At 53.6% G+C, this 27,977-nt stretch overlaps 1 protein-coding gene across 1 annotated transcript in view; it reads left to right on the forward strand.

The window, feature by feature from the left end:
* Positions 1-27,977, forward strand: part of PTPRN2 (protein tyrosine phosphatase receptor type N2) — a 697,051-nt gene that overhangs the window by 641,621 nt on the left and 27,453 nt on the right. The window contains 4 exon segments of the mRNA XM_059932932.1: positions 8,751-8,824; positions 14,952-15,029; positions 26,377-26,496; positions 27,624-27,790. Coding sequence (XP_059788915.1) covers positions 8,751-8,824; positions 14,952-15,029; positions 26,377-26,496; positions 27,624-27,790 — 439 coding nt within the window.

Genomic DNA, 27,977 nt, shown 5'->3' on the forward strand with positions numbered 1-27,977 from the left:
TCCCTTTTTTCGGCCTCAGAACCAGCTGAGTAACTGCCTCTGGATTTGGGAAGGCTGTAGGTGTGTTGGTGGCGACAAGAAACTATCCCAGCAAGTTCTGTGAAGGCTTTTCCTTTGCTACATCACAGCAGAAGCTGGGCCGCCTGAGACTGAAGAGCTTTTAAGGGACACGGGGAGGAGGCAGGGGCCGCGTTTCAGAAGCGCCCGGGCCTTCCCGTGGGGCTGTGCACGTGCGGAGCCTCTGGAGATGGGGCCCTGGGCTGTGGGCGCCCCGCCGGAGCCTCCCAGGGCAGAGGGGCTGCTTGCGGGCTGGGGGCCGCGCCACTGTCTGCACAGTTCACCACTCGCGTTCAGCTCCTGCCCTCTCTTCACTCCTCTCCTTGAAGCTGGGCCACTGGATGTGTAAGACATCCAACCTCCTGTCCCCTGGTGTCTGTGCTGCTCACCGTCCCATCCCGATCCTGCTCGCAGAGGCGGGAGCCGGGGCTGGGCCCCTCTTCTGGACCCGCTCTGGTTTCTGCGCCCAGAGGCCAATCACAGCCTTCAGAAGGGCCGCAACGGGCTGTGTTTCCTCCTTGACCTGGACATTTCCAGTTTCCGTTCATCGTGCAATGGGCACATCACAGGGCACAGCCCCGAGCCGTCCATCCTTATACGGAATTGAACTCTGCATTCACCGCCAATAAACGAATCCTTGTTCAACGTCAAGGGGAGTTTGACTCCTGGTCACCACGGTCACCCTCAGCCTTTTGCCATCCGCACATTTTGTAAACATGTGTTACGTGCCTTCGAGTCATAGACAGAGCCACATTCAGCAGGATGAATACAGGGCGCTGCCTACCAAGGCCCCCCGCAGGCTGACTCGGATCCAGGAAGGAACGTTCCAGTGGCTGCTCCGTGAGCCCCTCTTTGCCTGCCGTCCTCCCGTGCAGCCCAGGAGATCCCTGCACAGTAGACCGTGCAAAAGGCCAGGTGTGCAACGTCCCGTTTACACCGTCACCCGAGAGCCTGGAGCCAGAGGTGAGCCGGGGCGTCGGGGGTGACGTGGCTTGCCCCCCGCCCTCCTGACCCCAGGGGATTCCTTGCTGGCCAGTCCAGGGGCACTTGGCAAAGAAGCAGTGTCGCCGGCTTGGCGTAATTCCCCCCCACACACACTTTTTATTGCAAAAGTTTTAAAATCCTCGGGTTGAAATGACAATTTGATGATCGCCTATATTCCCACCAGCCAGACTCCGCACAGCTGCCGCTCCGTATTTTGCCTTCTTTGTGTGATCAGTGTGTGTGCTTTACTTCTTTACTGGCTGAACTATTTCAAAGTGGGGTTTAGGCATCGTGACATCTAAATACGTTAGTCTGTGTCTCCTAAAAGTAAAGACCTTCTCCTGAGTAACTACGACCCCATTGTTGTAACTGAGAAAATCAGTCATCCCCTGTTAGCAGCTAATTCCGGTCTATCTTCCAATGCTCCCAAATATTCCAGTTCTATCGTCTACAGCAGTTTGTCAACTAGGATGCAATCAAGGTGCATAACTGCCTTTTGGACTTCGCGTCTCTCTAACCTTTGTAACTTTAGAACAACCCCCTTGGTTTTCCGACGTGACTTGACCCTAACAAGCTTCTCTTCTCCTGGCGGCCACCCTCCCTGGAAACTTTCACAAGCTCTCCAGTCAGGAGGCTGGCTGGTCCTTGGGACGCTGACGGCCTGGTTCCCAGACCCGCTCTTTCCCCGCTTCTGGTCACGCACCCGAGACCCAGAGGCCCAGGGACGCAATGAGGTTGAAACCAGCCATGGCCAGACTGTGCGTCCCCAGGACACACCGTGGACGTGGCCAGCACCAGCTGCGGCTGCACCCAGAGGACTTGCAGAACCTGTTCTGGTCACGGGACCGGAGACCAGAACCTTCCCGTGAACATCGTCCCCCAGCATCCGTCGACCCCCTAACTATCTCCTCTCTGTCCTTGCTGGTTTGAAAAGGTATCCTCTGATAGAGATGGCCACGACGGAACTGTAATTGAATAGATTTTCTGTTTGTTATCTACCAAAATGATGTCATCTACACCAGACAGAGGCTTCATTCGGTTTAAACAAAGGTGCACAGACTCTCCTGTTATCCCCTGTGTATTTTGCACCATCCCACTCGGGACGTCAACCTTTCTGATGATCCTGGTTTACGTGCGCGCTTCCGTCTTTCGTATGTGATCTTTTACATTGCGGGCCACCCTGGTTTCTTTGGATGTCTGTTTCTCCTTTCCTTACTCAGGATATTTACCACTGTGTCATCAGAACTCTGACGTTTAGGGTTTCCCATCTCTTTGGCTCAGTGCCCTTTTGGAGTCTCTGGAACCACATTCCCTCATCTGGTTATGTGTTAAATGCCTAGCATTCTCTTTCTTGGCCACTCAAAACTTTAAGATCGTTTGGTCACTGTTCTCTCAAGGTTACCATCAGCTGAGCAATTCTGTCCTTATTAGAGTTCAGTTTAGACGTGTAGCAGTACTGGCCTGGGTCCCCATCAGGTGCTGTGGCTATCAGCAGAAGGTGACACCTGTGTCCCCGCCCGTCCGCCCTTGGTCAGCACAGATGGGGACGGGGTTGCTTTCTGGTGACAACATTGTGCTCAGTAGAACACAGACTTCTGTCACTTTGTTTCAACATGCGTGAGCTGCCCCCGACAGGGGCCCTCCGAGGCCGCGCCCTTCGCCGTCTGTGTCCGGCCCTCCTCAGCTCAGCGGGGGGCGGGGGTGGGAGTGGGGATGCAGGTCCTCTCGCTCAGAGAAGGTGCGTGACTGAGGTCCGTTGATTGATGGTCTCTGGGTAGAACGGTGCAGATGGCGCGGTTTTGCTTGGTTAGTGTCTGTGCTCTTATTATGCAGAGTTGTTCTTGTGTGTGTGCAACACGAGTGCTGCCAGCAAACATTTGCACACTGTGCTGCACGCCATCCTGCCCTCCAGGCACGAGGACGGTGCCCTGGTGTCACCGCCGTGCCCACCATGGCCCAGGGCTGGGTCCCGGAGCCTCTTCCCACGCAGTCACCTCTCTGCAGAGCTACCCTCCCCCTCCTCTCCCTTTCCCCTCCCCCTCCTCTCCCTTCCTCCTCCCCCTCCCCCTCCTTCCCCTCCCCCTCCCCTCCTTCCCCTCCCCCTCCCCCTCCTTCCCCTCCCCCTCCCCCTCCTTCCCCTCCCTCTCCCAGGTTCATGAGGGGCCCCCTCACGCCTACTAGCTAATTTTCTCATAGAAAGCTAACTTTTTTAGCTGGTAGGAACTTTCTGGTCATCTCGGTCAGCCTCCTCATTGAAGACGTGGGGAACTGGAAGACGTTAGACACGTGAAAAGGGCAGACAGGGCGTCGTGAGAAAGCCAGGCCCAGATGGAGCCTCAACTCCGGGGGCGGGAGCGTCCAGGCCACAGAGCTGTGTCCTCACCATCTGGAGGCCGGGGTCCAGGACAAGGGTAGATATGACAAGGCTGGCCCCTCAGAGCTTCGAGGGGGTGTCTGTCCCGGGCCCTCTCCTCGGCCTTCGTGTCTACACGTCATCCTTCCTCTGCTTGTGTCTGATTCCAAACTCCCCCTTTTATAAGGACGCCAGGCATGGGCTGAGGCCCACCCATATGACCGTGTTGTCACCCCATCCCCTCTGTACAGACCCATCTCCAAATAAGGCCACAGCCCGAGGTCCTGGGGGCTAGTGCACCCACACATCTTTTTTTGGGGGGGACACAATTCAACCTTCGACACCAGGCGCCCCTGGACGGCTCAGTGGTTGGCAGGGCGGTGCCAGGCCACTACCTGAAACCTTTGGAGCTGGTTCCTGCTCGGCACAGAGGCCGAGCCCAGAGGGACCTTTTCCTTGCAGACGCTGAGCAGCAAGGTTAGAACAGGGGCTCCTGCTGTGCTGCAGCCCCTGTCACCCACCTATATGGTCATTCACCCGCCGAGCTGGGTGGCGATCCTATTTGGGATTGCCTTTTGAGAGATCCGCAGAGAAGCTGGTGAAACTAAGAAATGAGACACGAGATGAGGTCTTCAGACCATGTTTCAGGCCACGCGTGTGCCTCCGGAACCTGCTTCGGGAGTGTTTGGAGCCGGGAAGCCAGCCGTGAGCCTCTGGCTGTGGGCCGTCACCGCGGGGCAGCTTCCGGGGTGGGGACGGAACCAGCCTGCCTTCTTGCGGCCGTGGGTGCCGGCAGGTGTGCTGACCCTGGGCCCCAGACGCCCCGCTCTGCCCGCCACTGAGCCAGGGAGACGCAGAGCGGGAGTGTCTGCTTTCCTCCTCAAACGTTTGATGGTCCTGTGGTTTGAGGTGTGGGTTTCTTCACGAGAGCAGAGCCCTTGCCCACGGGCTTCCTGAGGAAGGGGCACTGGTGGGAAGAAGTGTGAGCCGACCTCCAAGGAGGACTCACCGCCTCAGAGCAAGAGTGCTTCGCGCTCACGCCGTCATCCTCCGGTTCCCGGGGCTGTGGAGAAACGTGTCGTACACTGAGCTTCTCAGAGTCCCGAAACAGACAAAATACAAACATTTATGGCTCTGCCTCAGCTGTGACAAGACCAAGTCAATGAAGACGTTTCCAGGCGTGACTGGCTGGGAACGGGAGACTGGCGCTAACAGCTGGTGGAGAAGTTCAGGTGATGTTTGCGGTTTGCTAACCCGTCAGGGGACCCAGGAAATTCAGGAAGGAAGTGGTGCCGCTGGTGCCATTTGTGAGCACAGCCCGGTGTGTGGGGTCTCCATGAAAGACTCAGAGCCCCCCAGGCAGAGTGCTGGCCCGTCACAGACGCACCGCATGTTTGCACCAGCCATACCCTCCGAGTAGAGAAGATGCCATCAGCCAGTGTAATGGTTTCATCTCAATCTTAACAGAAAATTGAGACAGCTGCAGGGCCCCAGGGGAATATTGACAGACCACTCGGATGAAGAAATCCCCATGGCAAGTGCCAGTGTCAACTCACGGCTTCTACAGATGCCTAACTCGTGTTACCGCCAGCAGTATCAATGCCTTCGTCTATTAGGGAAGTGAAGACTGTTGACTCGTATACGTATCAGTACACTCAGACAGTGTGAGGGAGGGACACGATCAGGGAGCCTAAGGAAACGCTCTCCTTAAAGATCCATGTTAGGAGATGATGTCACAGGCAGGGGAGGCCTCCACACACTCTCCTTGGGTGGGCTCTGGTGGAACGTGGGCACGGGCTACGCATGGCACGGGCTAGAAGGAAGCCTGAATGGTTAAGCCGCAGTGTCCTCCAAAATCTCCCTCTCTCCAAGGCTCCTTTGCCTTAGTCATAATCAAGAAGCAATTCTAGACCTTACTCCTTCTGTTGGCATTTATGAAAATCACCCTGTATTTACTGACAACTCATCCTATACCACACAGTGAGTTTTGCCAGTTCGGCTGACTTCTTGTCAGGTGTGCGTCCATCTGTAATCTTGAACTTGTTCCTAAATCTCTTGCTCTCTGCCAGGCCTTACGTGAGCACTTTATAGAAGCCATTTATCACAACAAGCCTGTGAGTTAGATATCGTTATCCTACATTTTGGATGACAAATCTGACACTTTAAGATATTGAATCATTTACCCAAATATCACCAGGCTAGCAGGTGGCCAGGCTGGGTCAAGCCTGGACCCTTAGCTCTGTGGTCTTTACCAAGTCGATTACTTGATGTTTTAGAGCCTTAGTTTCTTCAACCTAAATGGGAAAATGGACTCTATTCTGTCTATAGCACAGTGTTCCAGGAAGAAGGAGGATAATACATGTGAAACATTAGGACAGGTAGAACGCTACAGAAATTCGAAGCACTGTTCTTAAACACGGGAACAGTACACAATAAATTCTTCAGGGGTTCAGAAAAGGAACAGGCACAGAGGGTTAATTCAGCAAGTTTCTTCTTAATAGGTGTTTTTCTCCTTCCCTCCTTGATAAAATTTACTACTGTGGATCTTATGAGAGGAAAATAACTCAGTTATAGAGCCAGGTACAGCGGGAAGACACTACCTGAATTTCCTTGTTTCCTGGCTTCTGAGTGAAGTCTCAGAACAAGATCTTGAAGGACACACCCAGCTCTTAATTAAAATGTAAGCGCTGCAGCTGTAAAAATTCTTGCTCTGTGGTGTGTGTTTGTAACGGGGAAGACAAAGGAACAGTATTCAGCCGATCCACAGAGGAGAGAGAGGGGGTTATTTGCTCAGGAGCCCGGCCCTGGCTTCACCTCCACGCCGCTTGTTGACCTCGAGTGAATCAGTAATCCTGCCAGGAAGCCTTGTCTGCCATGTGCATCACAAAGAATCCAAGCAGCCACCCTCAGAACAGGAACAGTGAACCACGAAATAGTTGAGACTTGCCCAGCCGAGTGAAATGTCCACTGGACCGTCCCTGCTACATCAGCCTACCCTCTGCCGGACTCTGGCCCTTCTGGGATGGCCCCCGGTGTTTCAGAGGGAGGTTCAAGATGGTCCCACACTAAAAAAAAAAAAAAAAAAAAAAAAAAAAAAAATTCACTGTTAATTTTTAAATCAGCACATTGCTGCAATATCAAATGTGTGATGGGAAGGTAGAACTCTGAGCTTTGGAAGCCCTTGTCCCAGGCGCAGTGGCATCTTGGAAAGCGTGCCCTGCGGGGATGAAGGTGGCTGGACCGGTACCCGCAGGGATGCAGGATGCTGTGAGCTGTCTTCACAGCAAGCTTAGGCTCCGTCCCTGCTCAAAACAGTTTTTCCCGTTAACCATCGGGGGTCAAGCTCACCGAGACTCCCAAACCGAGGACACGTTTTCTTGATTTTCCGACTAGAAAATCCAGCTGGCACTTGTTTACTGAGGCTGGTTGCTTGCAGGGCCCCGTGGAGATGAGAGGGACCCGGCAGCCCCCCAATCCTGGGCCTGTTCAGTACGACCAGGGGGCCACTCTGCTCTGGGTGTGATCGGCGCCCTCTGAAGCTCCGGGCCCTGCTCCCTGGTCCCCTCCGTCGCGATGGCCAGCAGCCCTGCCCTGGGTAACGGGTTCTCAGACACTGGGAGCAGCCCAATTGCTGCTATTAGCAATGCCTGAAGTGGGCTTGTGGAGAATATTTGCAGTGAGGGGGGCTCCTGGGAGACCCTCGGGAACCCCTTGGAATCAGCTAGAAGCCCTGCTCTGTGTATCCAGGCTTGTGTGTGGGCAGAAGGCACGGTCCCCATTCAGAGAAGGGCCCGGCTTCCGAGCGGCTCGCCCCGTCTCCGGCTTTGATGTGTCTGGGCGCACCCCCCACACACACACGCTGAGAAACTGGGCCACTTGAACTTCATTTTGGGGTTGATTGTTTGTAGCGCTTTGGAATGTCAGAGTTGACCGACTTTTCTCGTGGGTTTTATTTCAACTTCCTGCCACAGCCAATTTTCAGTCTCTCAAGAATAAATCTGTGCAGGACCCCGAAGCCATTGAGTCCAGGGAACTTTTGAACCGTTGGTCACACCTTAGCGGGGGGCTTTGGCAGCTGCCATTGTAAACACCTTCAGAACATTCCACAGCATCTGGTCCGTGTCACCTGTGCTCAGGTAAACACGTCAGGCGTGAACCCCTTTCCCGTCTCTAGATGTTTCTTACCTGTCTTGTCTCTACCAGGAAAAAGCCAACATTAATACCTCAATAAGACGGATAGGATGGCGTCCAGTCTCCAGTGGACGATACCTTCCAAGTTCAATCAGTTTAGGCCTCGCCAAGTTTCCCAAGCCCCAGAACTGTTTAAAACAAAAAATAAGTAAATAAGTAAAATCTCCCAGAGGAAGAAAAGAAACACAAACCACAGCAAAGCCCCCGTGCTCTCCTGAACCCACTGCCGAGCTGCTCCCAGGGTTTGGGAGCAGGAGGTGGGGAGACGCGGCTGAAATGCCAGGGCTCTGGACTTGGGGTAACACACTTACCACCGTGGAAGCCCTGAGCTCCAGGGCTGCAGCCGGGCTGCCTGTTTTCTCAGCAGAAGCAGGCGGTATGGGGGCCGCCGGAAGGCCTTCACTGCCGCACAAGATGATGGAGCTCGGCGCTTCCCGTTTTCAAGTTTGCACCTTGCGGAGGAAGGGGAGGAAGGTGGGAGAAACGGGGACTCTCGGTGGTGCCCTGCTGGCCGTGAAGGTTCCTGAAAACAGGCAGAGAGCTGTCACTGACCGCAGAAGGGTGGTTACTCCAGAACCAGAGTTAGGGATGATTCACATAGCAAACACATGAAGCTGTGACCGATCACATGTCCTTAATCCCCCCTGAAGCGTCTGGTCTCAACACTCGTCCAATTATTTTGCCCGTTTTAGGCACGTTTCTGTGTTGGTGAGTCCCCACGTGAACACTACTCCCCGCGCCCTCTTCCGCTGCATTTTCTTTTGCTCTTTTCTCCTTGTAAAGCTACATTCTCGTAATCTCGGGTATTTCACCTTCTCTAGACGACAAAATTGTATGTATTGAATGATGGTCTAATAGCTTAATATCCATGTTGATGTTTATTTTCTCTGTGTTACCAAATACGTGTTATTTAAAGGCAAACAACACTACATGAGCTACTGCTGAGGAGCACCCAGCCTTGGCATTGGAACTTGACACGAGAAAAACACGAGGTTCCCTGCACACCCTGACGCTCCACCTCGTGGGCTGAAGGACCCTCGGTGGGGGAGGGAGGGAGGGAGGGAGGAGGTGCGTTGACGGCCTTCAGCAGGACCTGGGGGCAGGGGGCAGCGGTGGCCCTGGATGACGCCCTGCACGGGTTAACGCTCTGCTTTGGGGCTTGCAGACGACCACTCCCGGATCCGGCTGAAATCAGAGAACAGCCACAGAAGCTCTGACTACATCAACGCCAGCCCCATCGTGAGTACCGCCCGCCACCCACCAAGGCTCCCGGGGGCAGGGGGCGGGAGCGGGCCGGCCGGGCACTGGCTCGATAGCTGATGGCCAGTCGTCTCCACCGGGTAACCAGCCTCCTCCACCAGCTAACTAGCCTCTGCCAGGTAACTACCCTCCACCAGGGACCAGGGCTGGCGCTCTGCCCCCCTGCCCACTCCTGATGGCTTGGTCCCCAGGCGGGGCTGAGTCCCGGGCAAAGGGAACGTGGTGCCAGGGTGCTGAGCCTGGTCCCCCCAGGGGCCCAGCAACAGCGCCCTGACGAGTTACTGCTGGAACCCGTGACTTTGGGGAAATTCGTAGCTGGTTGTGTAAAGGGTTCCTAGGCCCACTTGTTCCCTGTTCGGGGGAAACAGGAAAAACCAGACCCAAACCTGGCACGTGTTGAAGTGATGGGTGACGTGGAAGCAGGTCGGACACTGCTGGTTGGTCTCCTCCGGTCTTTCCAGCGGGCGGGGTCCTCCCTTCGAGGGAGGGGGTGCGGCGGCGCCTCTCTGGGCAGCAGGTGTGATGGAGGACGGGGGAGCGTCTCTGTCCTGAGACCCTCTGGCCGGCAGGTGTTCCCAGCCTCCGGAGAGCTCCCCACGGCCACAGCGGCCGTTGCCTAGCGGCTTCCTGCCCTGCACCGGGGGAGGGGGCGCGGGGGAGAGTCGGGGGCCGCCCGAGGGGAAAGAAGAGGGGCTGGAAGGTGGGGTGAGTGTAGGTCAGTAGCTGCTGGGAGGAACCTGCCAGGGGTTCTCAGGGCGCGTGGTGGGCGCACCTGGGCCCGCAGCAGAGCGACAGGAGCAGGTGGGGCTGTGTCCCCCTTAAGCCGTGGTTCTTGACGCTGGTCTTCGGGGAGCGTCAGGACATCTCACTAAGTTCTCACGTTGGCTTCAATCAAATACGGGCGTGTAGGACGCAGCACGTCCTGGGGGCTCCGGCGCTGTGAGGCTATGGGGGAGGGGGGAGGGGGCCGGGCGGGCCTGGGTCATCTCTGGATCCGTGAGAGCGCCCTGGGCGAACGACAGCCCCTGCTGTCCTCAGTGGTGACCTTGGACGAGACAGTTCGCCGTCTGATCGCAAGCAGAACTGCTGAGAGTAAACTGCTGCCATCGTGGTGGTTCCATCTATTTCAGTGCATCTGCTGTATAAACCTTATTATTATGACTCGAGGGTGCCGTGGGTCAGCCCCATTTCCTGACACCTCACAACCACACAGCGAGGGCACAGTGTAACACACTTGCGGTGCAAAAGGGATTCAGAGGGAAGCATCTTGTCTGCACCCGTCCGAGCTCAGGCCTTTGTTTCTGGGGTTATTTTTAAGGAGTCACTCCTTTCCCTCCAGCAGAGTAGACCTCAAACGTTGGCTCCGTCTGTGTTCAGAGGCCTAACTGGAGCCGTTCAATGAGTCTTTCTCAATAAACACACTTGTTGAGTTTGGTATTTTTCCATCAGTTCTAAATTCAAAACACCAAGCCAAAGCCCCACTGATTTACGCATGTCTCATCCGGTGAGGGTGGGCTTTGTAGCTGCCTGGACTTGCTCCCTACACAAGGGTCATGGTGATGGTCTGTAGAAGGGAAAGAGCTGCCTTCTTCCCGCTGGGCTCCTTCCCTGGGATGAACCACGTGACAGGGCCAGAACGAGCAATAAAGCAATTCTTTTCACGTCTCAGAGACGGGAGTTGAGTGTTGGGGGGTGCCCGACTCTCCCCCATTTTATGGGTTCCGGCTTCCAGACATCGGAGCTATTTCAGGCTAAAGTTAGGACTCAGTGAGGACAGGGTGCTGGTGAGAAGCTGCATCTCTCCCAGAGGCCGCCCACCAGCAGCCCCGTACTCCTGCGCCTTCCCCATCTCTCTCTTGTTGGTGGAAATTCAGAACAGCCTCTCAGGCTTGACGGGGCAGGGTCTTGGGTCAGAAGGTGAGGCCAGGAGAGGCAAGTGATTTTTCGGTGTCTTTTATGTTTTCCTTTTATTTCATGCCACAGTTCTTTTTTGTGCAAATTTGTGTTGGAAGCATGAACTAGAAGAAATCCTCGGTACCTCCTCCTGAAATGACTGAAGGTCTGATGATAATGAGCTTCCTAGCAGAATTGAGTGAGAAGCTTACAGTGAGAGCCCAAGAAGCCCGTGACCGTGCAGGATAAAACTACAATAACGACATCTGTCATGTTTGTACTTAGTCCTCATTAAATTTCAGGAAGCCATCCAGTAGTAAATAATGTGCAATCTCTGCTCTGAAATCAGAGGTCATGAAAGTAAATGGGAATTCTGCCTCCCCGCATGGGGTGTCTGCGGGAGAGCTCCATCGGCCGCGCTGGAGCTTGGTCACTGTCGGGCGTGGACCAAGCGGTGGCGGGCCTGAACACAGCAGCACATGGGTCCCCTTACCAGGGACGAGTCTGAACGTCCCAACAACACTTGAAAGTAAACTTACTCTTCATTTCTCTGTTTATTCAGGGGGGAAATGGTTTCATTTTTAAACTCAGAATGCGTTTAACAAATTTAAGTAGATACAGCCTGACTCTTCAGAAAAGGATGACTGCTCAGATGCCCTGAACATCCTAAGAAATTGGCCAACTATGGGGGCCAATTCCTTGGTTTTCGGATTTACAAGCCAACATCTATATGTGTATAATTATGGTTTATAGCCAATACTTTTCTTAAATAAATCTCAACTCATAAGCATATGAAAAAAAAAAAGCCAGACTCTCTCCCACTGATTTTACTAATGCTACAATTTCCCAGCAAACTCTCACATTAAGACTTGGTGTCTGGAAAAGTGACTTGAAAACTCAGGCTTGATGTTCTCTTGTTCTTAAGAAAACATCTGTGAAATTTGCTTTACATGTTAGGAAAAGCAGGTGTAAGGTGGGCAGATAGGAATACAGGAAGGTGACCTGCCTGTTCACCTTGCGTGAGATTGCAGGGTAGGAGACGTGACCCCCGTGGCCCCCCTACCAGAGGCTGGCCCAGACCTTCCCTGAGACTTTGGGCCACCAGGTGGTCCGGGGGCAGTACCGGCCCTGCCCTCACTTGCGCACCAGCTGGCACCACCCCTGCCAGTCACCCTTCAAGGCTTCAGAACACAGGCGCTCTGGTCTTAATATGCTGAAGGCTTAGTTTTTAGGACGAGTTTTGTTTGGAACATTGGGGAAATATTGCTACATTTTAAAATGCAGTTTAGAACTAGTTACTCATGGTCATTTATAACTGTCATTCTACAGCTTGAACCAAATCGCTAGGTTTTTTTTTTTAACTGTGCATTTAGAAATTCATAGGGATATACCTTGCGGGCACCCTAGTTCATGTGGTATCTTCATAAGACTCAGTCAGCCACATGAACAGTAGATTGAACACAAACTTTGGGGGTCTACTTTTTCTGAAAAAAATCCCAGAATCCCAGAGCTAAAGGGCCTGTAGAGACCATGTCCCGCCTCCCCGCCCCCGCTTCACCCATTTTACAGACACTGAGACTGAGGCCAGAGACCCTGACTTCATTCACAGTGCTGGAGCTTGTGTTTGTAATCACAGCAGTCCTACAGATAAAAAGTACACTACAAAGAAATGGGAAACAACAAGGAAGAACGGGGGAAGATTCAGCTCAGATGCCAGCAGAAGCCAGTGCTCATCCCCACCAGGAGCTGGAGGTGGAGGCGTCGTCCCCCACCAGGCTGGGTTGGCAGCCAGAGCTCCTGATGGAGAAGTCGTGTCCGTAGAAACTGACGCGATTTCCTCCAGTTATGCTTATCCCACCTTGGAGATCTTAAGTGTAGTAAGACTTCGGTGCATTTAGTGAAATTTTTGCTTTCATTCATTCAGAGATGCCCAGAACTGGGCTGAGTCCCGTGGCCTTATCTTTGCTACACGCACAGAGTGCTTCTGCCCAGACTTATTTTCTGTCCAACAGGATGTGCACGGGATGAGGCGATGGTGGTGGTCGTCTCAGTTACTGTTCAACTGGTGGCACATGTCACCACTCTGTGATCACTTACTGCCTTCCAGGTGGCAGCCATGTGACGCAGCCAAGGGGGAGGGGAGTGATGGGCCATTGAGCACCCCCTGTCTCCTTACCCCTAGCCCCACGTCCTCCGTTCCCGGTCTCAGTTTGAGCAGTGGATGGGGAAGATGGGAACACCATGATATCAAGACCTCCCATGACAGGGGGCCTTATTTACCCTCCCGAAACCCTGTTCCGATTTTTACTTTCAATCGCATATTTCTCATTGTGGAAGCCGCTAAATGTGCTAGGTTGAACGTACTATCGATTTTCAAATGTGTTGCTCTCTGAATTGCTTTGGGCAAAAAAGCACACTTGAAAAGGAGGTGGGGTGTTACTTTTCATGCAGAACTATTTGCAGGGAAGAGATAGGGGTCTCCGTAAATAGCTGTCACCCCCAACAAATGCATATTTTGAACATAAAACTCCTTATTTCTGGCAAGCATTTTTCTACTGAAACATTTTAATTGGGGCTTTCAGCTACAGAGTAACGTAATTTTACCTGTATTGTGTGTGTTGTGCATTTCCGGTTTCAATTACGAATCTCACTAAATTAGATGCACAAAAAGCGTTTTTTTCCTGCCCCTCCACCCTCCAGCTAGCGTCAGACGTTGTTCTGTTACAATAACTTACACCTGTTCTTTTGTGCTCTTTCCCTCTTTCGTGGTGCACATAATTAGAAGGTGCGCTGGGGGCATCCTTTCACGCTGACAACCATCGGCCCCGAAAGTGTTGATGGGCGGGCGATGCGGGAGGATTCACTGGATTCGTGTTAAGGCGGACGCGCCTCACGTGGGCTCTTCTCACACCCAAACTCGGAGGGGGCTTTCAGGTGATGTCCTCACGTGTCGCCGTAGAATCATGTGTGGTTGCACCCTCTGTGTTTTTCACCGTATTGGGAGGTGTATTCTTAACAGGTACCTTTAAGTGCAGAGCATTTTAAATCTTTCATCAAACGCTGGTGTCAAAAGCGTAGAAACTGGTGCTGGATGGGTAAGAATGAAGGATGTTGTACAGCCTGATAAGTGAGCAAACGCCTGACACCATGGGGAGACCCTCCCACTCTCTTCTGGGCGAGGCCTCTGCGGTCCTCAAGGGGGTGACAGCAAGGACGTCTTTGCTAACACCTCGCCTGGTCCCTCCCTGTCCTCTTAGGACGCCAGTGTGAGGGGAAAGAGCCCCGTCCCTCTGATTTAATCCTGTTTGCTTCTCCAGGCTTCGTTCTCATATCCTTTTTTTTCTGCTTAGTCAGTCTTTGAATTAGATGTTATAATGAAGGTCTTTTAGGCCAAACTTCCTCTCTCAAAGCCAGCAGGCTGCATTCGGACAGATCACCTAGCCAGGAAACCCACCACGGCATTGTCCTTTGTTTGCTTTCGGTCCTTGTCTGGCGAGGTGGAAAGAGAACAGGGGAGTCAGCTGCTGGAAGGCTAGGCAGCGTGTGCCGCACTGGCTCTCAGACCCCAGGAGGACCCTGGGCCCGAGCCCCTTTCGGGGTAAAGAGAAACCAGCCGCCACGGGAGGGGCGTAACTCATCCTGGGAGGCATTGCTGCTGGATCCCTCCAGGCCCCAGCCGTGCCCCTGCCCTCTGACCAGCACAGCGCCCTCAGTGCTAACCTCGGCCGCGTTACCTCGAACCCTGTGTGTGGCCAGTGGTGGCCGTGGAGGCTGTGCACGCCGGCCGAACTCCTCTGCGATCACACGCGCCCGTGGACGGGTCCCCGTGTTGGTGGCCTGAGTGCTGCCCTGGGTGCCCCCGCTTCGTCCCCACCACCCTGCCTAGCACGGCCTGTGCGTGAGTTAACGCGCTGGTATCTGGTCTCTGGGTCACGGTTCCTACCGACGCTGTTCAGTTATCTCCATCCCGGGGCAAGGAAAACAGTCAGCCCCAATCGCCAGGCTCCAGGCGCCGGGGGGCCCCAGGCCCCCCCTAAAATGCAGGCGGCTTGGAGTCAGGAGGGGCCGTGGGGCGGAGCGGCGGGTCTCCCACTCCGCAGACGTGTGGGTCGAGGGCCGGGACCCTGAGCACAGGACACGCCGCGTCCCTCCCCGCGGCCGGCCCTTCACCCGCTTTCCAGCTCGTCTCTCTTCTGCGGTCTTGTCTCCGCAGATGGACCACGACCCCAGGAAGCCCGCGTACATCGCCACCCAAGGACCGCTGCCCGCAACCGTGGCTGACTTCTGGCAGGTGAGTCTTTTTAAATTAAATTTTGTTCTGAAAATAAGATCTTAATACATTGATCATGAATAACGCCTTGGATTCAATTAAGCCAATTCAGATTTGTTTACAGGTGTTCCTCAGATGTTCCTTGATTTCAGAATTTATATGAGCCCTTTCATATTTTTTATTATCAATCTTTTTTTCCAAAACTTGAGTGTGACAATTTCCCTTTGAGAGATTTAATACTTTTAAGACTCTTACCTTTTTAGCCACTTTATTTTATGAACTATAAAGAAATGAAATAATAAATGTTTAAATTATCGTATTTTATTCAAATGTATCTCTTGTCTGTAGTTTTAATTTCATGATGGTAAAAGGTGGTGCTCAGATTATAGTCTCTCTCTTTGTGGATACTCTGTAATGATGCATTTTGCAGGCCAGGTTGGTCTCTATTCATTCAGCAAAGTCCTGAACACTCAGGCCAGGCTCAGACGTTGAGAGCTCGTGTCAACATTGGCCAATAGAAGGGAAATCAGGAGGCAGTGGGCTTCCCTCTCCCAGTCCCCTCGCTTCTTTCCCGTTGTCCACAGCGTGGCAAAGCTCCGTGGGAGCAGCTCTTGGAAGGTGGCACCGTGGGGTGTGCGCGTGAGGTCACGTCATTGCTCGGCGGCTGTAACAACCCCCTCCTGTGTGTCGGGCACATCGGGTGTCCCCAGAACTGGTACAAAGGGCCCCCTGAGGACAAGATGAGGAAGATGTGCCTTCTGGGCCCCGGGGCACAGGTGTTGGGGCCGCAGCAGCGTGTGGTCCACAGAGCTGGGCCGTTCGGGTCCTGTGGCCGTGCCGTCTCTAACCCAGTCGTTCATCCCAACAGAGGGACTAGCTGAGGTTGGCAAATTCCGTGTTCCCTGTTCCCTGTGGTCTGACACTCACTTTCCCAACTTTCCAGTCAACCCTCTCCTGACTCTCCACCCCAAGGAGGGACAGTGGTCCTCTCCACCCTTGAGAACGGTCTCTGCAGGCTTTTCCGGAGAGTCAGGAAGGGATCCAGGATTTGCTGAGTGTCCCGGTGTTCTTTGCCTTGTAAGCGTATCAACGCACAGGTGTCAACATCCCCAGTTCCCAGGCAAGACAAGCGAGCATTGGGGAGACTACGTAACTCACCCAGCAAGTAGGAAACCAAGACTGGACACGTCTGCGTGGCCCTGCTCTTTCGTGGTGCCTTCACGCTATTAGAAAAAAAAGACCGAGCTGAACCCTGTGATCATGGCCTAGAGCCATCAGGCTGTGGCACGAGGACAGTGTGAGGACAAGCTGGTCCCTCCACCCTTGAGGGCTGAGTCTCCTCCGCGTTACACCTAACCTGCCGAGAGGTCGTGCAGCCCAGGCGGAGCTGCTCCAGGAGGGGAGCTTGGGGCCCGGGCCCGAGGGCCTTCCTCACGCCATGCGGAGCTGTGTTCCTGAGCCGTGGGCCCACTGGTCCTGGTTCTGCCCGCAGAGCGTCGCTGGGATTCCGTGGAGGCCCAGGGTCTGCGCAGCCACCTCCCCGGCCAACCCCCGGCTCCTCGTGCTCAGACACACAGAATAAAGAAAATCCCGAGTCGTGTGGCGGAATGAGGGACCCACAGAATCCCACTATCACCGCAGCTTCTACTGTGCTTTGACCCACCATCCCGATGTGCACCGTTACAAGGGGCGTGTAGTACCCCCAAAGAGGGGAAGTTTCATTCTTACCAACGTCAGGTCCCGGTTGTAACTTCACGCGTGAAAGCTTCTCTTGCCAACGGAATCACAAGTTCCTGAGGGCGTGTAGATGCTCGGCCTGGTCATTGCTCACATCCGTGGACCACTTAGCGTGTACCAGGCCCTGTGCCGAGGGTTTTATACGTTCTGTCCTGTAATCTTGGCAGCCCGTGAGACTAGAGGCTCATACTCTGCCCCAGCTCACGTGGCTAGTACACAGGAGCTCTGGTATGCTTTTCTCTCTGCTTATTCCGAGTAGTTGCCATTGTTGGGGACAATTCATTTTGTCAGTACTTATAATCAGTATTTGTCAGTATTTATACCGACAAATATTTGTCAGTATTTATAATAATAGGATTCTAGAGCATTTATGGAGGTCTGATACCAAGGAGTATACGTTCTCGAAATGGAAAGAAAATATCCCTAAATGACACAGCTGGAGAAAAGCATTAAGGTGAGATGAAGTGCAAGATACTATGAGACACAGTCAGCATTTATCAAACTGTCTGGGAAGCACTGGCATCCCTCAAGGTGGGAGCAGATACTCTGTGGCCAACAGGCTGGCCCTCCCGGGATGTCTTGGGCTCGTCAGCCCGTCACAGCCTGGGGGCCATCCTTCAGCAGAAAGACCTGCCTGACTTTGTCTCCTCCACAGCCCTTGAGAGACACCATGGTCTCCACACCCCGGCCTCAGGGCGTCCGGATGCAGGCAGAACACAGTGAAGAGGTGTTGGCCTTGGGACGGAGGGCAGTTCATGGCTTGTGATTTGCTTCCTAGCACAGTCACATTGGTTGGGTTGGCCTCTAAATCATATTCTAGAAGCGGGCATCTAGCAAGCATGGCTCTTTATTAATAACTCACCAAGGTCACAGGCTCAACATCCTCAAACATTCCAAGTCCAGCTCCCCCCTGCCACCTCGGGCTCAGCAGAAAGCGCGAGGAGGAAACAGCGCCGGCAGAACTTCTCAAAAGCCACAGTGAAGTGCAAGCTCTTTTAAGAACAGAGCCTGATTTGAAACATAAGCAGTTTCCTGTGTCAAAGACAATAGGCTGAACAGAAACCTCTGAGTAAGGGTTCATGTCTCATCGCGTTGTCTGGATTCATGGCCTTTGATAAGTTTTGACCCAGGAACTCAGCACCTGTTATAGAAAGTATCGGAGCATCTTCCTTTTATTTGAGCTCTTGGGTGCTGCTCTGAGGCCCTTCCCAGGGAGGAGCTCACGGGGGCTTATTCTGTGTCTGTGGTGAGCAAATTCCCATAGGAAAGGCCCCTGTGAGGCGGGTTCGCGTGAACGGCGGGATCCCCTTTCCCACGGCACAAAGGAGCCCAGGCTGGGAGCTGAAGACAGCAGGTTATTCCTTCTCCTGTTTCCAAATAAGGCCACGTTCACAGATTCGTGGACGTGACTTTGGGGGACATTATTCCACCCAATACGATGGCAAAGAAGAAAACAGACACTAAGCCCCGAACGTGGCAGCGTCGCAACAGGACGAGTGGCCGCGGGTGGGCGGAGGAGGGCCAGGGATATGCAGCAACGCCCGAGGCCATCAGCAGGCTCGGGACGGAGGGGCAACATCCAGAGGAGGGATCGGGGAGACTCTGTCTTCACGCAAACACGGCACTTCTGGAGCATTCCATCGTAGGTGTGACTCAGCAGCGGCCCTTCCGCCCTGACTGCGGTCACCACGAGGCAGGGGTCTCCTGCCCCAGCCAGGACCCTCACTCCTGACTCCCCTCCCCGCCCCAAGGGCTCTGCCGGGACACACAGCACTGTTCGCCGTCCCGCGATTAGAATTCTTTCTCTGAATTCACATGATGTATTCTAAGAATTTCATTCCAAACCAAATGCATGCCCGACCCACGACCTTCCTGTAGAAGCATGTTCTGACCTGTGAGGACAGCCCCACGTGTCCCCGGGGCCTGAGGTGGCAGCTCTGGGAGAAGGCAGACCGACGTCCAGGTCCAAGTTCACGTGAGGAAAGAAGCAGGAGAGAGGAAGATAACAGTTATTGAGCACTTACCGTATGCTGGGCCCGGGGCAGACGCTTGGCATACGTGACCTCACCCGACGCCCCTGACCACCTGGGGTAAGGCTATCGCGAGTGTCTGATCCCCCCAGACGGGGTCCCGCAGAGACAGGTGGCTGGTGGGGGGCCTGGGGCTGGGGAGGGGTCGGGGAGTTGGTGTTTGGTGGGGCAGAGGCTCAGTTTGGGGAGATGAGAAAGTTCTGGGGACAATGGTGGTGATGGTTGCACAAGGTGAATGTCCTGAATGCCCTTGAACTGTACACTTAAAACTAGTTAAGAAGGTATTTCTATGTTATGTATATTTCACTAGAATGAACGAAAATCAGGATCCCAATTCCAGCAGAAAGCCGAGGCCCAGGGATTCCAAACGACTCCCCCAAATCCACGCAGCAGCTGCAGGCGGGTTTCAAACGGGATCTGTACGGTCCGAAATGCTTCTCACTGCCCCACTGGCCTTAAAGTGAGGAGGGGGCGGTGACTGGGCAGGTGTGTCTCCGTGAAGAGGAGAGAAAGGCCATCCTCTCGCGGGCCAGGCCCCTGCAGTGACGGAGGGGACGTGGTGCCTCCCCCCCAGACACAGAGGCTGTGAGCTACATCCTCCAGGTGTGCGTGTGCGCGTGTGCGTGCGTGCGTCCAAGGCTGGAACAGGGGGAAGGCTTCTCCAGGAGCCGAGGTTCCCCTGCAAGGAGGGGAGCCCTGCACACCGGCCGGGAGCCAGGCCCGCTGGGCGCACACACGAGCTCCAGGTGCCTCGGGAGCTTGGGGACAGCCTTCCCGGAGGACAGCGGCCTCTGGGCTGTGAGCAGGGAGGGGGGACGAGCCCCGGGCGCAGGCTGCCCGGCCCTGAGCTGTCCAGGCGGGCATCACCCATGGGTCCTGGAGCTGCTCCGGCCCCCGGCCCTACCGTCCCACCCCCGTGCTCCAGGGAGCCCCATCCGTGCGGGCCGTGGGCTGTCTGCCGTCTCTCCTTCTGTATTTTCGGACAAGGCAGCGCGGTGGCTGATTCAGGTGCGTGAGGACTGTCTGCGGATGTGGACCCTACAGTGGGCGCGCGAGGTCCCCGGCCAGCCAGCGGTGCCTGAGCTTGGGGCCGGGGCCCCTCCAGCGCAGGGACTGGTGACCATTCCCCGCTCACTGGGGGCTCGTGGGGGGAGACACTGTAGAATTTCCAGCCTTGCCCACCTTGCTTGACAGACTTTTTGGTAACTTCCAGACAGAATCAGAGGCTGGGGAGCTGGGCCACAGACTCCGAGGCGGAGGCCTGCTGAGGTCAGCAGCAATTCAGCTGGTGCCCAATTAGTGTCGACGTTTATTATTATTAATATTAACATTTTACCGAGAAAATAGTCCACCTGTTGATTTCTATTTCCCACTTTCTGAAAGTATATTCTGCTATGAAGTCTTAACTGGGGAAGTGCACTTTTCCAAACGGATGGGCTTGATTTAAATAAAGTGTTTTTATTCTGTAGCACCCATCAATCGTCGTTCTTAGGATGGTCAAGGAAAAACCCGAGCGAAGTACCGTGGAAGACCGAAGGAACATAAAGATTTTTCCTCCAGGGACTTACTGCGCAGGGGGGTGAAGCAGAAATGCAGTAGAAAGGTCATGACGAATTGCAGGAGTGAGCCGTGCGCCGGGGCCAGGCTGGGTCCAGCAGACAGGGAGCCGGGAGGTGGCAGCCCCGTTTCCATAGCGCGCCTGGGCTCCCACCTCTGGGCAGGTCAGCTGACAGGTGACTGCTTTACAGCCAGCGTCACCCAAGCCCCCAGGAGCCGAGCCTGGCGCACCCGTGCAGGCACCCCAGTGCCCCCCAGTCGGCAGGACGCCTGGTCACGTCAGGGCTCGTGATGTCTGGGTGTTCTAAGAGGCGGGACCCAGCGTAGGAGGACGTCCTCCTGTCCCTGGCCCTCAGCTTATGCTGAGTCGCTGCTGGATGTTCGTCCAGCACTAGCCCTGGGCAGCGAACAATGGGAAAGGGAGGGATTTGCAGATTTTACTGATCCTGGAGTGTTAAGAGATTGTGGTCAGGGGAAATGTACTCAGGAACCCTGTGAACTTTGATGTTAAAGCACATTATTTGATTAAATTAAAGGAACGCAGGAATTGAGTGAGGACAGTGAATTTCTTAGGAAAAACCTGATCTTTCATTTGCATGAGTTCACAAGTACTTTAACCACGTGCCCTAGATTTTCCAGGATATTTTACTTCAGATATTTAGTCTGGTTGAATTCTCTGTACATGAATTCACAAACCTTTAAAGATAAAAGGAAACTTTTGTCAGATCATCTTGTGTAAACGTGGGTTTGGAGACCGTGCTCTGTGCAGGGCTGTGCACGGTCGTGTATGGTGAGCCCGGCAGCGTGTCCTCACGCCAGGCACGTGGCAGAGCCTTAGCTCAGGCTCGGGTAAAAATCACAGCCTGAGTTTCCTTTTTAACTGATTTTTATGGACCTCAGCTGAAAACACTTTGCTTTTCTGTGTAATACTGGTTCCTTAGTCTGTCTTTCCTTTCTTCTTTTTTCTTTCTTTCTTTGTTTTTTTTCTTCTTTCTTCTTTTTTCTCCTCCTCCTTCTCTTGATTCACAAGTGGATCTGATGCATTTACATCAGGTCCTGATTTTGAAAAGAAAGATGGCAGCCTAAGTGGCACTTTTTTTACCTAAGAAGTCGACGTGCATATTAAATTTGAAACACAAACACGGGCCAGGGAGCTGTAAGTGATTCTAAGGGACAAGAGTCCCGGGCCCAGGTGACTCCCCATACAGTCAGATACCTGACATAAACACCTCCGCAGCAACTGCACAAAGTTCGGATAAACAGGCAGCTTGGTCTGTGAGTGGCCTCGCTGTGGAAATGCTAAATGGCCACACCAGCTACATCGCCTCTGCTTGACGCACAAGCAGGCTGTTTTGTCTTTGCAAAGGAACTCTTGCTCGATTCCAGTGAAATGGCAAGTATCTCTTATGTAGACGGTTTCTCCGTCTTGCTGGTGGAAAACATCCAGAGGTAGCTGCTGCAGTTTATCCAGAATCGAGACTGGCTTGGGCTCAGGTCCGATCTTAATAGCTGGGAGAAGCCTTCCTCCCTGCTCAGCCCTTCCTGGGTGTCAGCATTTAATATCGGCTTTGCTACCATTACCTCAGGGTTTTATCTCCAAGGGAGGCCCACGCTGACAGCTTTGTTTACTGAGAAGCAAACCAGGTGGGTGTGAGTCACACACGGAAGATGTAATCAAGATTTCATCACCTTCATCCTCATTTAGCCAGACCGCCACCCCCAGCGTTCACAGTTTGACTCAGGGCCTGTGATTGTGTAGCCAAAGCAGACCAGAGTCTGGAAAGGCTTAATGGCGCGTTTCTTACGACCGCCCTCTGGACAGGGCGAGAGTGAGCGGGGCTGGGGATCTGCGCCGCAAAAGGTGCCGTAGACACTGCTGTTTTCCTTCTTCAGTCGATTTCAGAGCACGTGGTTACAGCTGATTGGCGTAAAATGCAAGTGCTCTTAGACCTCTGAGGCCTTATCGTTTTCAAATTTGTCAGCATCCTCCTTGCCAGGCCTAAGCTGATCTCCGTTCAACCTTTGCAAAGAAGCCGGCGACGGAAATGAGTCGTGTGGCGGGGTGGCGAGGATGCTCGGCCTGGTCTGGAGAAAAGCTGCCCCGCTTCCTGCAGTGGCCGCTGCCGTGGGCATGCAGACGGCGCGTGCGCTTCAGAAAAGACACTCTTCTGTGCACCGAGCAAGTCCTAGGAGCCCTTCTGCCAGGCAAGCCTTTGATAGCATTCTCTTTGAGTTCTCTTTTTACAGAACTTTTCAAACGATCTCTTTTTAAAACATGTATTGTTTTCAACTAAGCATCAACTGTGATAAGTCACTGTGCCAGATGCCTTGGAGGTAGAAATGGCAACCAGACGAGGCTCTAGTCTTCAAGGAGATGACAATCTGGTAGTGGAAAGTCGTGCCAACACAGACGAGACCAGTACAAGGTGGAAAGGGGCTCATCACAAGAGATCCAGGTAAAGGGAGGAGAAGCTTCCTGCCCGGAGAGACCAGCGTGCTTTGTAGAAGAAACCCTGGCCTTCTACCCATTCAGGTGGGGAGAGACCAGCGTGCTTTGTAGAAGAAACCTGGCCTCTTACCCATTCAGGTGGATTGTCTTGCCTTTAATCGGGTCTCAGTGGGGCTTTGAAAGAGTTTTGTTTGCTAAACACTTGGTGCTCAAGAAAGACTTCGAATGAAGAGACCCCGTAGTTTCTTTCCAGCTGCTCTAATTAGCTTAATATAAGGAACTTGGAGCTGGTGTTTTTCAACACCTGTGGATGATTTGGGGCTGGAGTAGAGGGCAGGTATCAGTGAGTGTATTCCTTTCCTGGGGCTGCCGTAACAAATTTCCACAAACTCGGTGGCTTAAAACAGTAGAAGTGTATTCTCTCAGTTCTAGAAGCCAGAAGTCCAAAATCCAGGTACCGGCAGGGCCGCTCTCCCTCGGAAGCTCTGAGAGGAGGACCTTCCAGCTTTTAGGGGCCCCGGGTGTTCCTGGCGGCGTCTCCCCGGTCCCAGCCCATGTTCACATGGTGTCTCCCTCCTCTTGTGTTGGATTAGGACCCACCCTGATGGAGTATAACCTCGTCTTTTTAATTCTATGACATATGCAGAGACCCTCTTTCCAAATAAGGCCGCGTTCATAGGTGCCAGGGGTTAAGACGTCAACGTGTCTTTTCAGGGGACAAAGTTCAACCCCTGTGGGGTTGCAAAGAGCGATATGGTGTTTGTTTTTTAACCAACAATCTGTAAATTACTCAGTTGGATCAAATTGCCTCCAGCGTATGTATTTCATGTCACTTGGGCCAACGGTCTGAACTACTGCCGCGTGTTAGCTTTTCCACTCGCCTGGGTCTGACGACCATGAAAGGTTCCCAGGCTCAGCTGCGTCACCTGCGTTGTCATCCTGTGTTCCTTCTCTGGGTGGCCTCTGAGTGCCACTCGGGGCTGGGAGCACAGGCATGGGTGGCGGGGTGTAGCTGGAGTGTTTTATGACAGCCCAGGAACTCGGAGACGGCCACCCCGACCCCTGTGACACCACCACCAGTGAAGAAGTCGGTGGGCGTCGTCACCACCGGTGGCCCCGTCACTCCTGCCCCTCACCCTCGTGTGAGGGGTGATAACGTGCCTTCAGGGTGGGCTTCCCTGGCCTGTGCTGGTGCGTTCTAGGAGAAGCTCACGAAAAGGGGGGCATTCCCGGTTCTTCTCCAAACGCAGCGCCAGGGACTTATCCTCGGGATCCCACATGTAAGGCCACGTTTAATCCACGTTGACAGCTTTCTTCTGACCCAGGGCTGACAGCACCTGCTTCCTGTTCGGGAAAAGCAACCCACTTTATGCCAGTAAAGGACCGTTATGGCCAGGACCTCTCTCCCCACCCCTGCCGTGGCCTTTGATGTCCTGACCCATGCTAGGTGCCAAATAAATGTGCCCAATGAACCGGGAGACGACCACGCATGCTGTGTTGTCTGACATTTAACCAAATGGAAAGTGCTAGGAAGTGCCATTTCTGGTATTCAACCATCGCTCTTTAATTCAGCAAAGCGCTGGCTTCAGTGGACCACAGCAAGATCAGGTAGGGAATCCGGGTCATTATTTACTTCCTCGAAGAGAAAAACGTAGTAGGTTTCTCAAAGATTGGGCACAGAAATCGCGTCTTCCTCGTGCCAGGCACGACCCTGCAAAACCAAGCCAAGGAAGAGGGCGGGAGTGCGGTCTCCTGTTCAGAAACGGAACCTGCTCAGCTGGAGTTTCCACCAGATCCTGTATTCCCTCCGAAAGCCGCCCCAGCTTTCCCGGTGTGCTCGGGGGTCCAGCTGGCACAGGCAGCACAGTGGGAGACCGGAAAAGGTGGCGAAGGTGGCCGTCACCCCACGCACAGGCTCCAGGCCACACGGGCAGGGCTGGCGGAGTGGGAACCGCCCTGTGATGCTGGTGCCCACGTGGGCTGAGATTGGTTTGATTTAGTCAGTTCCCCTGTCTGCTTTCACCCAGTGACCTCAAAAGAAATATTATCCCCAGGAGTGCCTTTGCGGTTGTTCGCTTAAATTATTTCATTTGGATTCACTCTTAACCAAACCTTCAGAGAGCCAGGCGGGTCCCCAGACAGAAGGACCTCGGTGGGGGAGGGCCTTCCTAATGCCACTCCTGGGGGGCACAAGCAGAGCCTCGATGATTAGTTTATGGCCTGGATCATTGTATTTTTATTACACTCATAAAATCTGTGTTTCTCCTCATTTTCGTAATGGTTTCACTAGGCTTCTGCACCTTCTCAAGGCACATTAAACTGCTACGTGTTAGGAGGACAGATCAGTGGGTAGGTCTGGAGGCCTGAGAAGCTTAGAGCAGGGCGCTGGCTTTGAATTCTCATCTGTTGCTGGATTTGCACCAAAGAGAAGGAAAACATGTGGGTTTGAGCGTAATTCACGTTTATGTGGGCTTTTTTGTAAACACTGCCGCAAGTCCCCTTGAATTCCACTATAAATGATACACAAAGAGGGGCCTTAAGAATATTGACTAGGACTTCCCTGGTGGCACAGTGGTTGAGAATCTGCCTGCCAATGCAGGGGACACAGGTTCGAGCCTTGGCCCGGGCAGATCCCACATGCCGCGGAGCAACTAAGCCCGTGCGCCACGACTACCGAAGCCCACGCGCCGTGCTCCGCAATAAGAGAAGCCACTGCAATGAGAAGCCTGTGCACCGCAACAAAGACCCAACGCAGCCAAAAATAAAAAAATAAATTAAATAAATTTAAAAAAAAAAAAGAATATTGACTATTTCTATCCCTTACGTTTAACCCATAGAATCAGTGGTTTTAGCAAAGATGCTCCAAGCACGTAGGTTCACGGCCACAAAGTTGTGAGTTTTGTCTGAAAAGAAGCCAAGTTCGAGAGCCTTTGTGTCTTTGCCATGTCTGGTGTTTAAATGTGGGTCTGTTTGTTTCTTGTGTCTCGGAGCTGGTTTTGGTGTGGCTGTTATGGATGATTAAGTCAGTTTGGGGTGCGCTTTCCTTTGGGCAGTATTGCTATATTTTGGTAAAAAGGAAACGAAATGCCGGCGGGGACTCGTGGCTGTAACGCACTTGGGAAGGAATACTTTCAGGGTTGCTTCCGATAGGATGGCAGCTCCACAAAGCAAACTGTTTGTCTAGTCGCACAAATAATGACAAGTACTGGAAAACGAGCATGTCCACTAAGTTCTGTTTGTGTCCCACGGAGAAGTGGTGTGTCCGAGTCGGGCCAGCCCACCCGCTGTGGGACCAGTTGCCTGTTTGTCCTGCGTTACTGACCAAAACGGAGGGAGCCAGGCAGCTGAACGTACAACTGAGGAGGTTTTACAAGGTGTGGAACGAGTTTACTAGATCCTTTTTTTAATATTCCATGGAACATGCAAATTATGGGGCCAGCGTATTCAGAGATGCAAAAGCAGCTGCAGAGTCCACTGTCTAATGAAAATGAAATAAATTACCTGTGCACGGAATAGATTTGGACTGTGTCTCTGGGGCACTAACTACGTGTGTCATGGGGCTCAGCCACTCACACCGGTCTCTGTCTGTCTGCAGATGGTGTGGGAGAGCGGCTGTGTGGTCATCGTCATGCTGACCCCCCTCTCGGAGAACGGCGTCAGGCAGTGTTACCACTACTGGCCAGACGAGGGCTCCAACCTCTACCACGTCTACGAGGTACTTCCCCGGGTGGCCGCCGTGGGCCGTAGGCTTGGGGGCCGTGGGCTGTGGCGGGCACTGGCGGGCCTGCCCTGTGTGGTCGCCGGCCGCTGTCCCTTGAAGCCTTGCTGTGCAGTCGGTTCCCATAGGAGGTGTCCCCAGGCCCGTGGTCAACAGACACCAAGAGCCTCCAGACACCTATGCCACGGGGACTCTGGCAGAAATGGTTTTCATTTTTTTAATTTTATGAATACAGATTTAGACAGAAAGGACCAAAAAATGACCTCACTGGGTGGTCAGTTGAGCCTGGTTCTGGATAACAGGCCCCTGTTGGATCCGTTTTCAGAAAGAAGCCTCTGTTGACTCTGTCCCTAATTCTTAGCATCCCGCCTGCACCCCGGCCCCTGCTGCTCTCCGGTGGTCTGTGTCCGCAGTGCTTGGCCTTTTTATCTGAGGGTCCCCTGCAGGCAAGCTCATTTCTCCTGCTGGATTTTTGCCCACATCCAGAAGGAACTAAGGCAACTTGGGCAGTTAAACTAGTACTGGAGTGTGTCCTTTGACCCTGTTTTGCATTAAAATTATTCAGAATGCCAAAGTCCCACGGCAGGACCCACGTTAGAAGCACAGAGGTTCCCCCTAAGCGGGTCGTGGCTTTGGGGTCCCTGCCCTGGGCTTCCAAGCTCAGGGCCCAGCAGCACCTGTGGAGGCCTTTGGTCTCCTCTTTCTACAGCCAGGTGGTGCCTCCCTGATGACATGTCAGTGAGAGTGGAACCTCGTGTGGCGTTTTTGCTCAAAAGTATAATTTTTCTCTGGTGATGTTTGTTGAAGGTTTACATGGCTTAGAAAAGACAGAAACTAGAATCGTTTGGATTGTAACAGGTTTTTCCAATAATTTGACTATTATGCCCCAGAGTGACATTAAAAAAACACAAAAAAACAAAAAACCCACCAAGTGATCTTCTGTGTAAACCGTGTTGAAACTGGGAAGGTGGGCGGGGCTGCTCACCATCATCCCCCGCCCGCCACGTGCCCCCGTGGTCCCCACCCCTCTCTCCGCAATGTGGCTCCGCGCTCAGCCGAGCTGGGCCCCCAGCCAACGCCTGCTTCTGCACACACACACCCCCGTCCGCTCTCCCCCCGCCCAGGTGCACCTGGTCTCTGAGCACATCTGGTGCGAGGATTTCCTCGTGAGGAGCTTTTATCTGAAGAACCTTCAAACCAACGAGACTCGCACGGTGACGCAGTTCCACTTCCTGAGCTGGTATGACCAGGGAGTGCCTTCCTCCACGAGGTCCCTTCTGGATTTCCGCAGGTAAGACCCACGGCCCACCGGCGGGGTAGCGTGCTGAGTGCGGGCACAGAGAGAAGGGCTTTCCTGGGTCCAAGGGGCCGTTTGCTGTAAGACGTGCCATCTGCTAATATTTGAATGTTATAAATCTATTTATGTTGTGTATAGGGGAGGGGAGGGGAGATCATGTTAACGCACACGTGAATTGTAA

The sequence above is a fragment of the Balaenoptera ricei genome, chromosome 9, assembly GCF_028023285.1.
Source record: "Balaenoptera ricei isolate mBalRic1 chromosome 9, mBalRic1.hap2, whole genome shotgun sequence".
In the NCBI taxonomy this organism is placed as follows: Eukaryota; Metazoa; Chordata; class Mammalia; order Artiodactyla; family Balaenopteridae; genus Balaenoptera; species Balaenoptera ricei.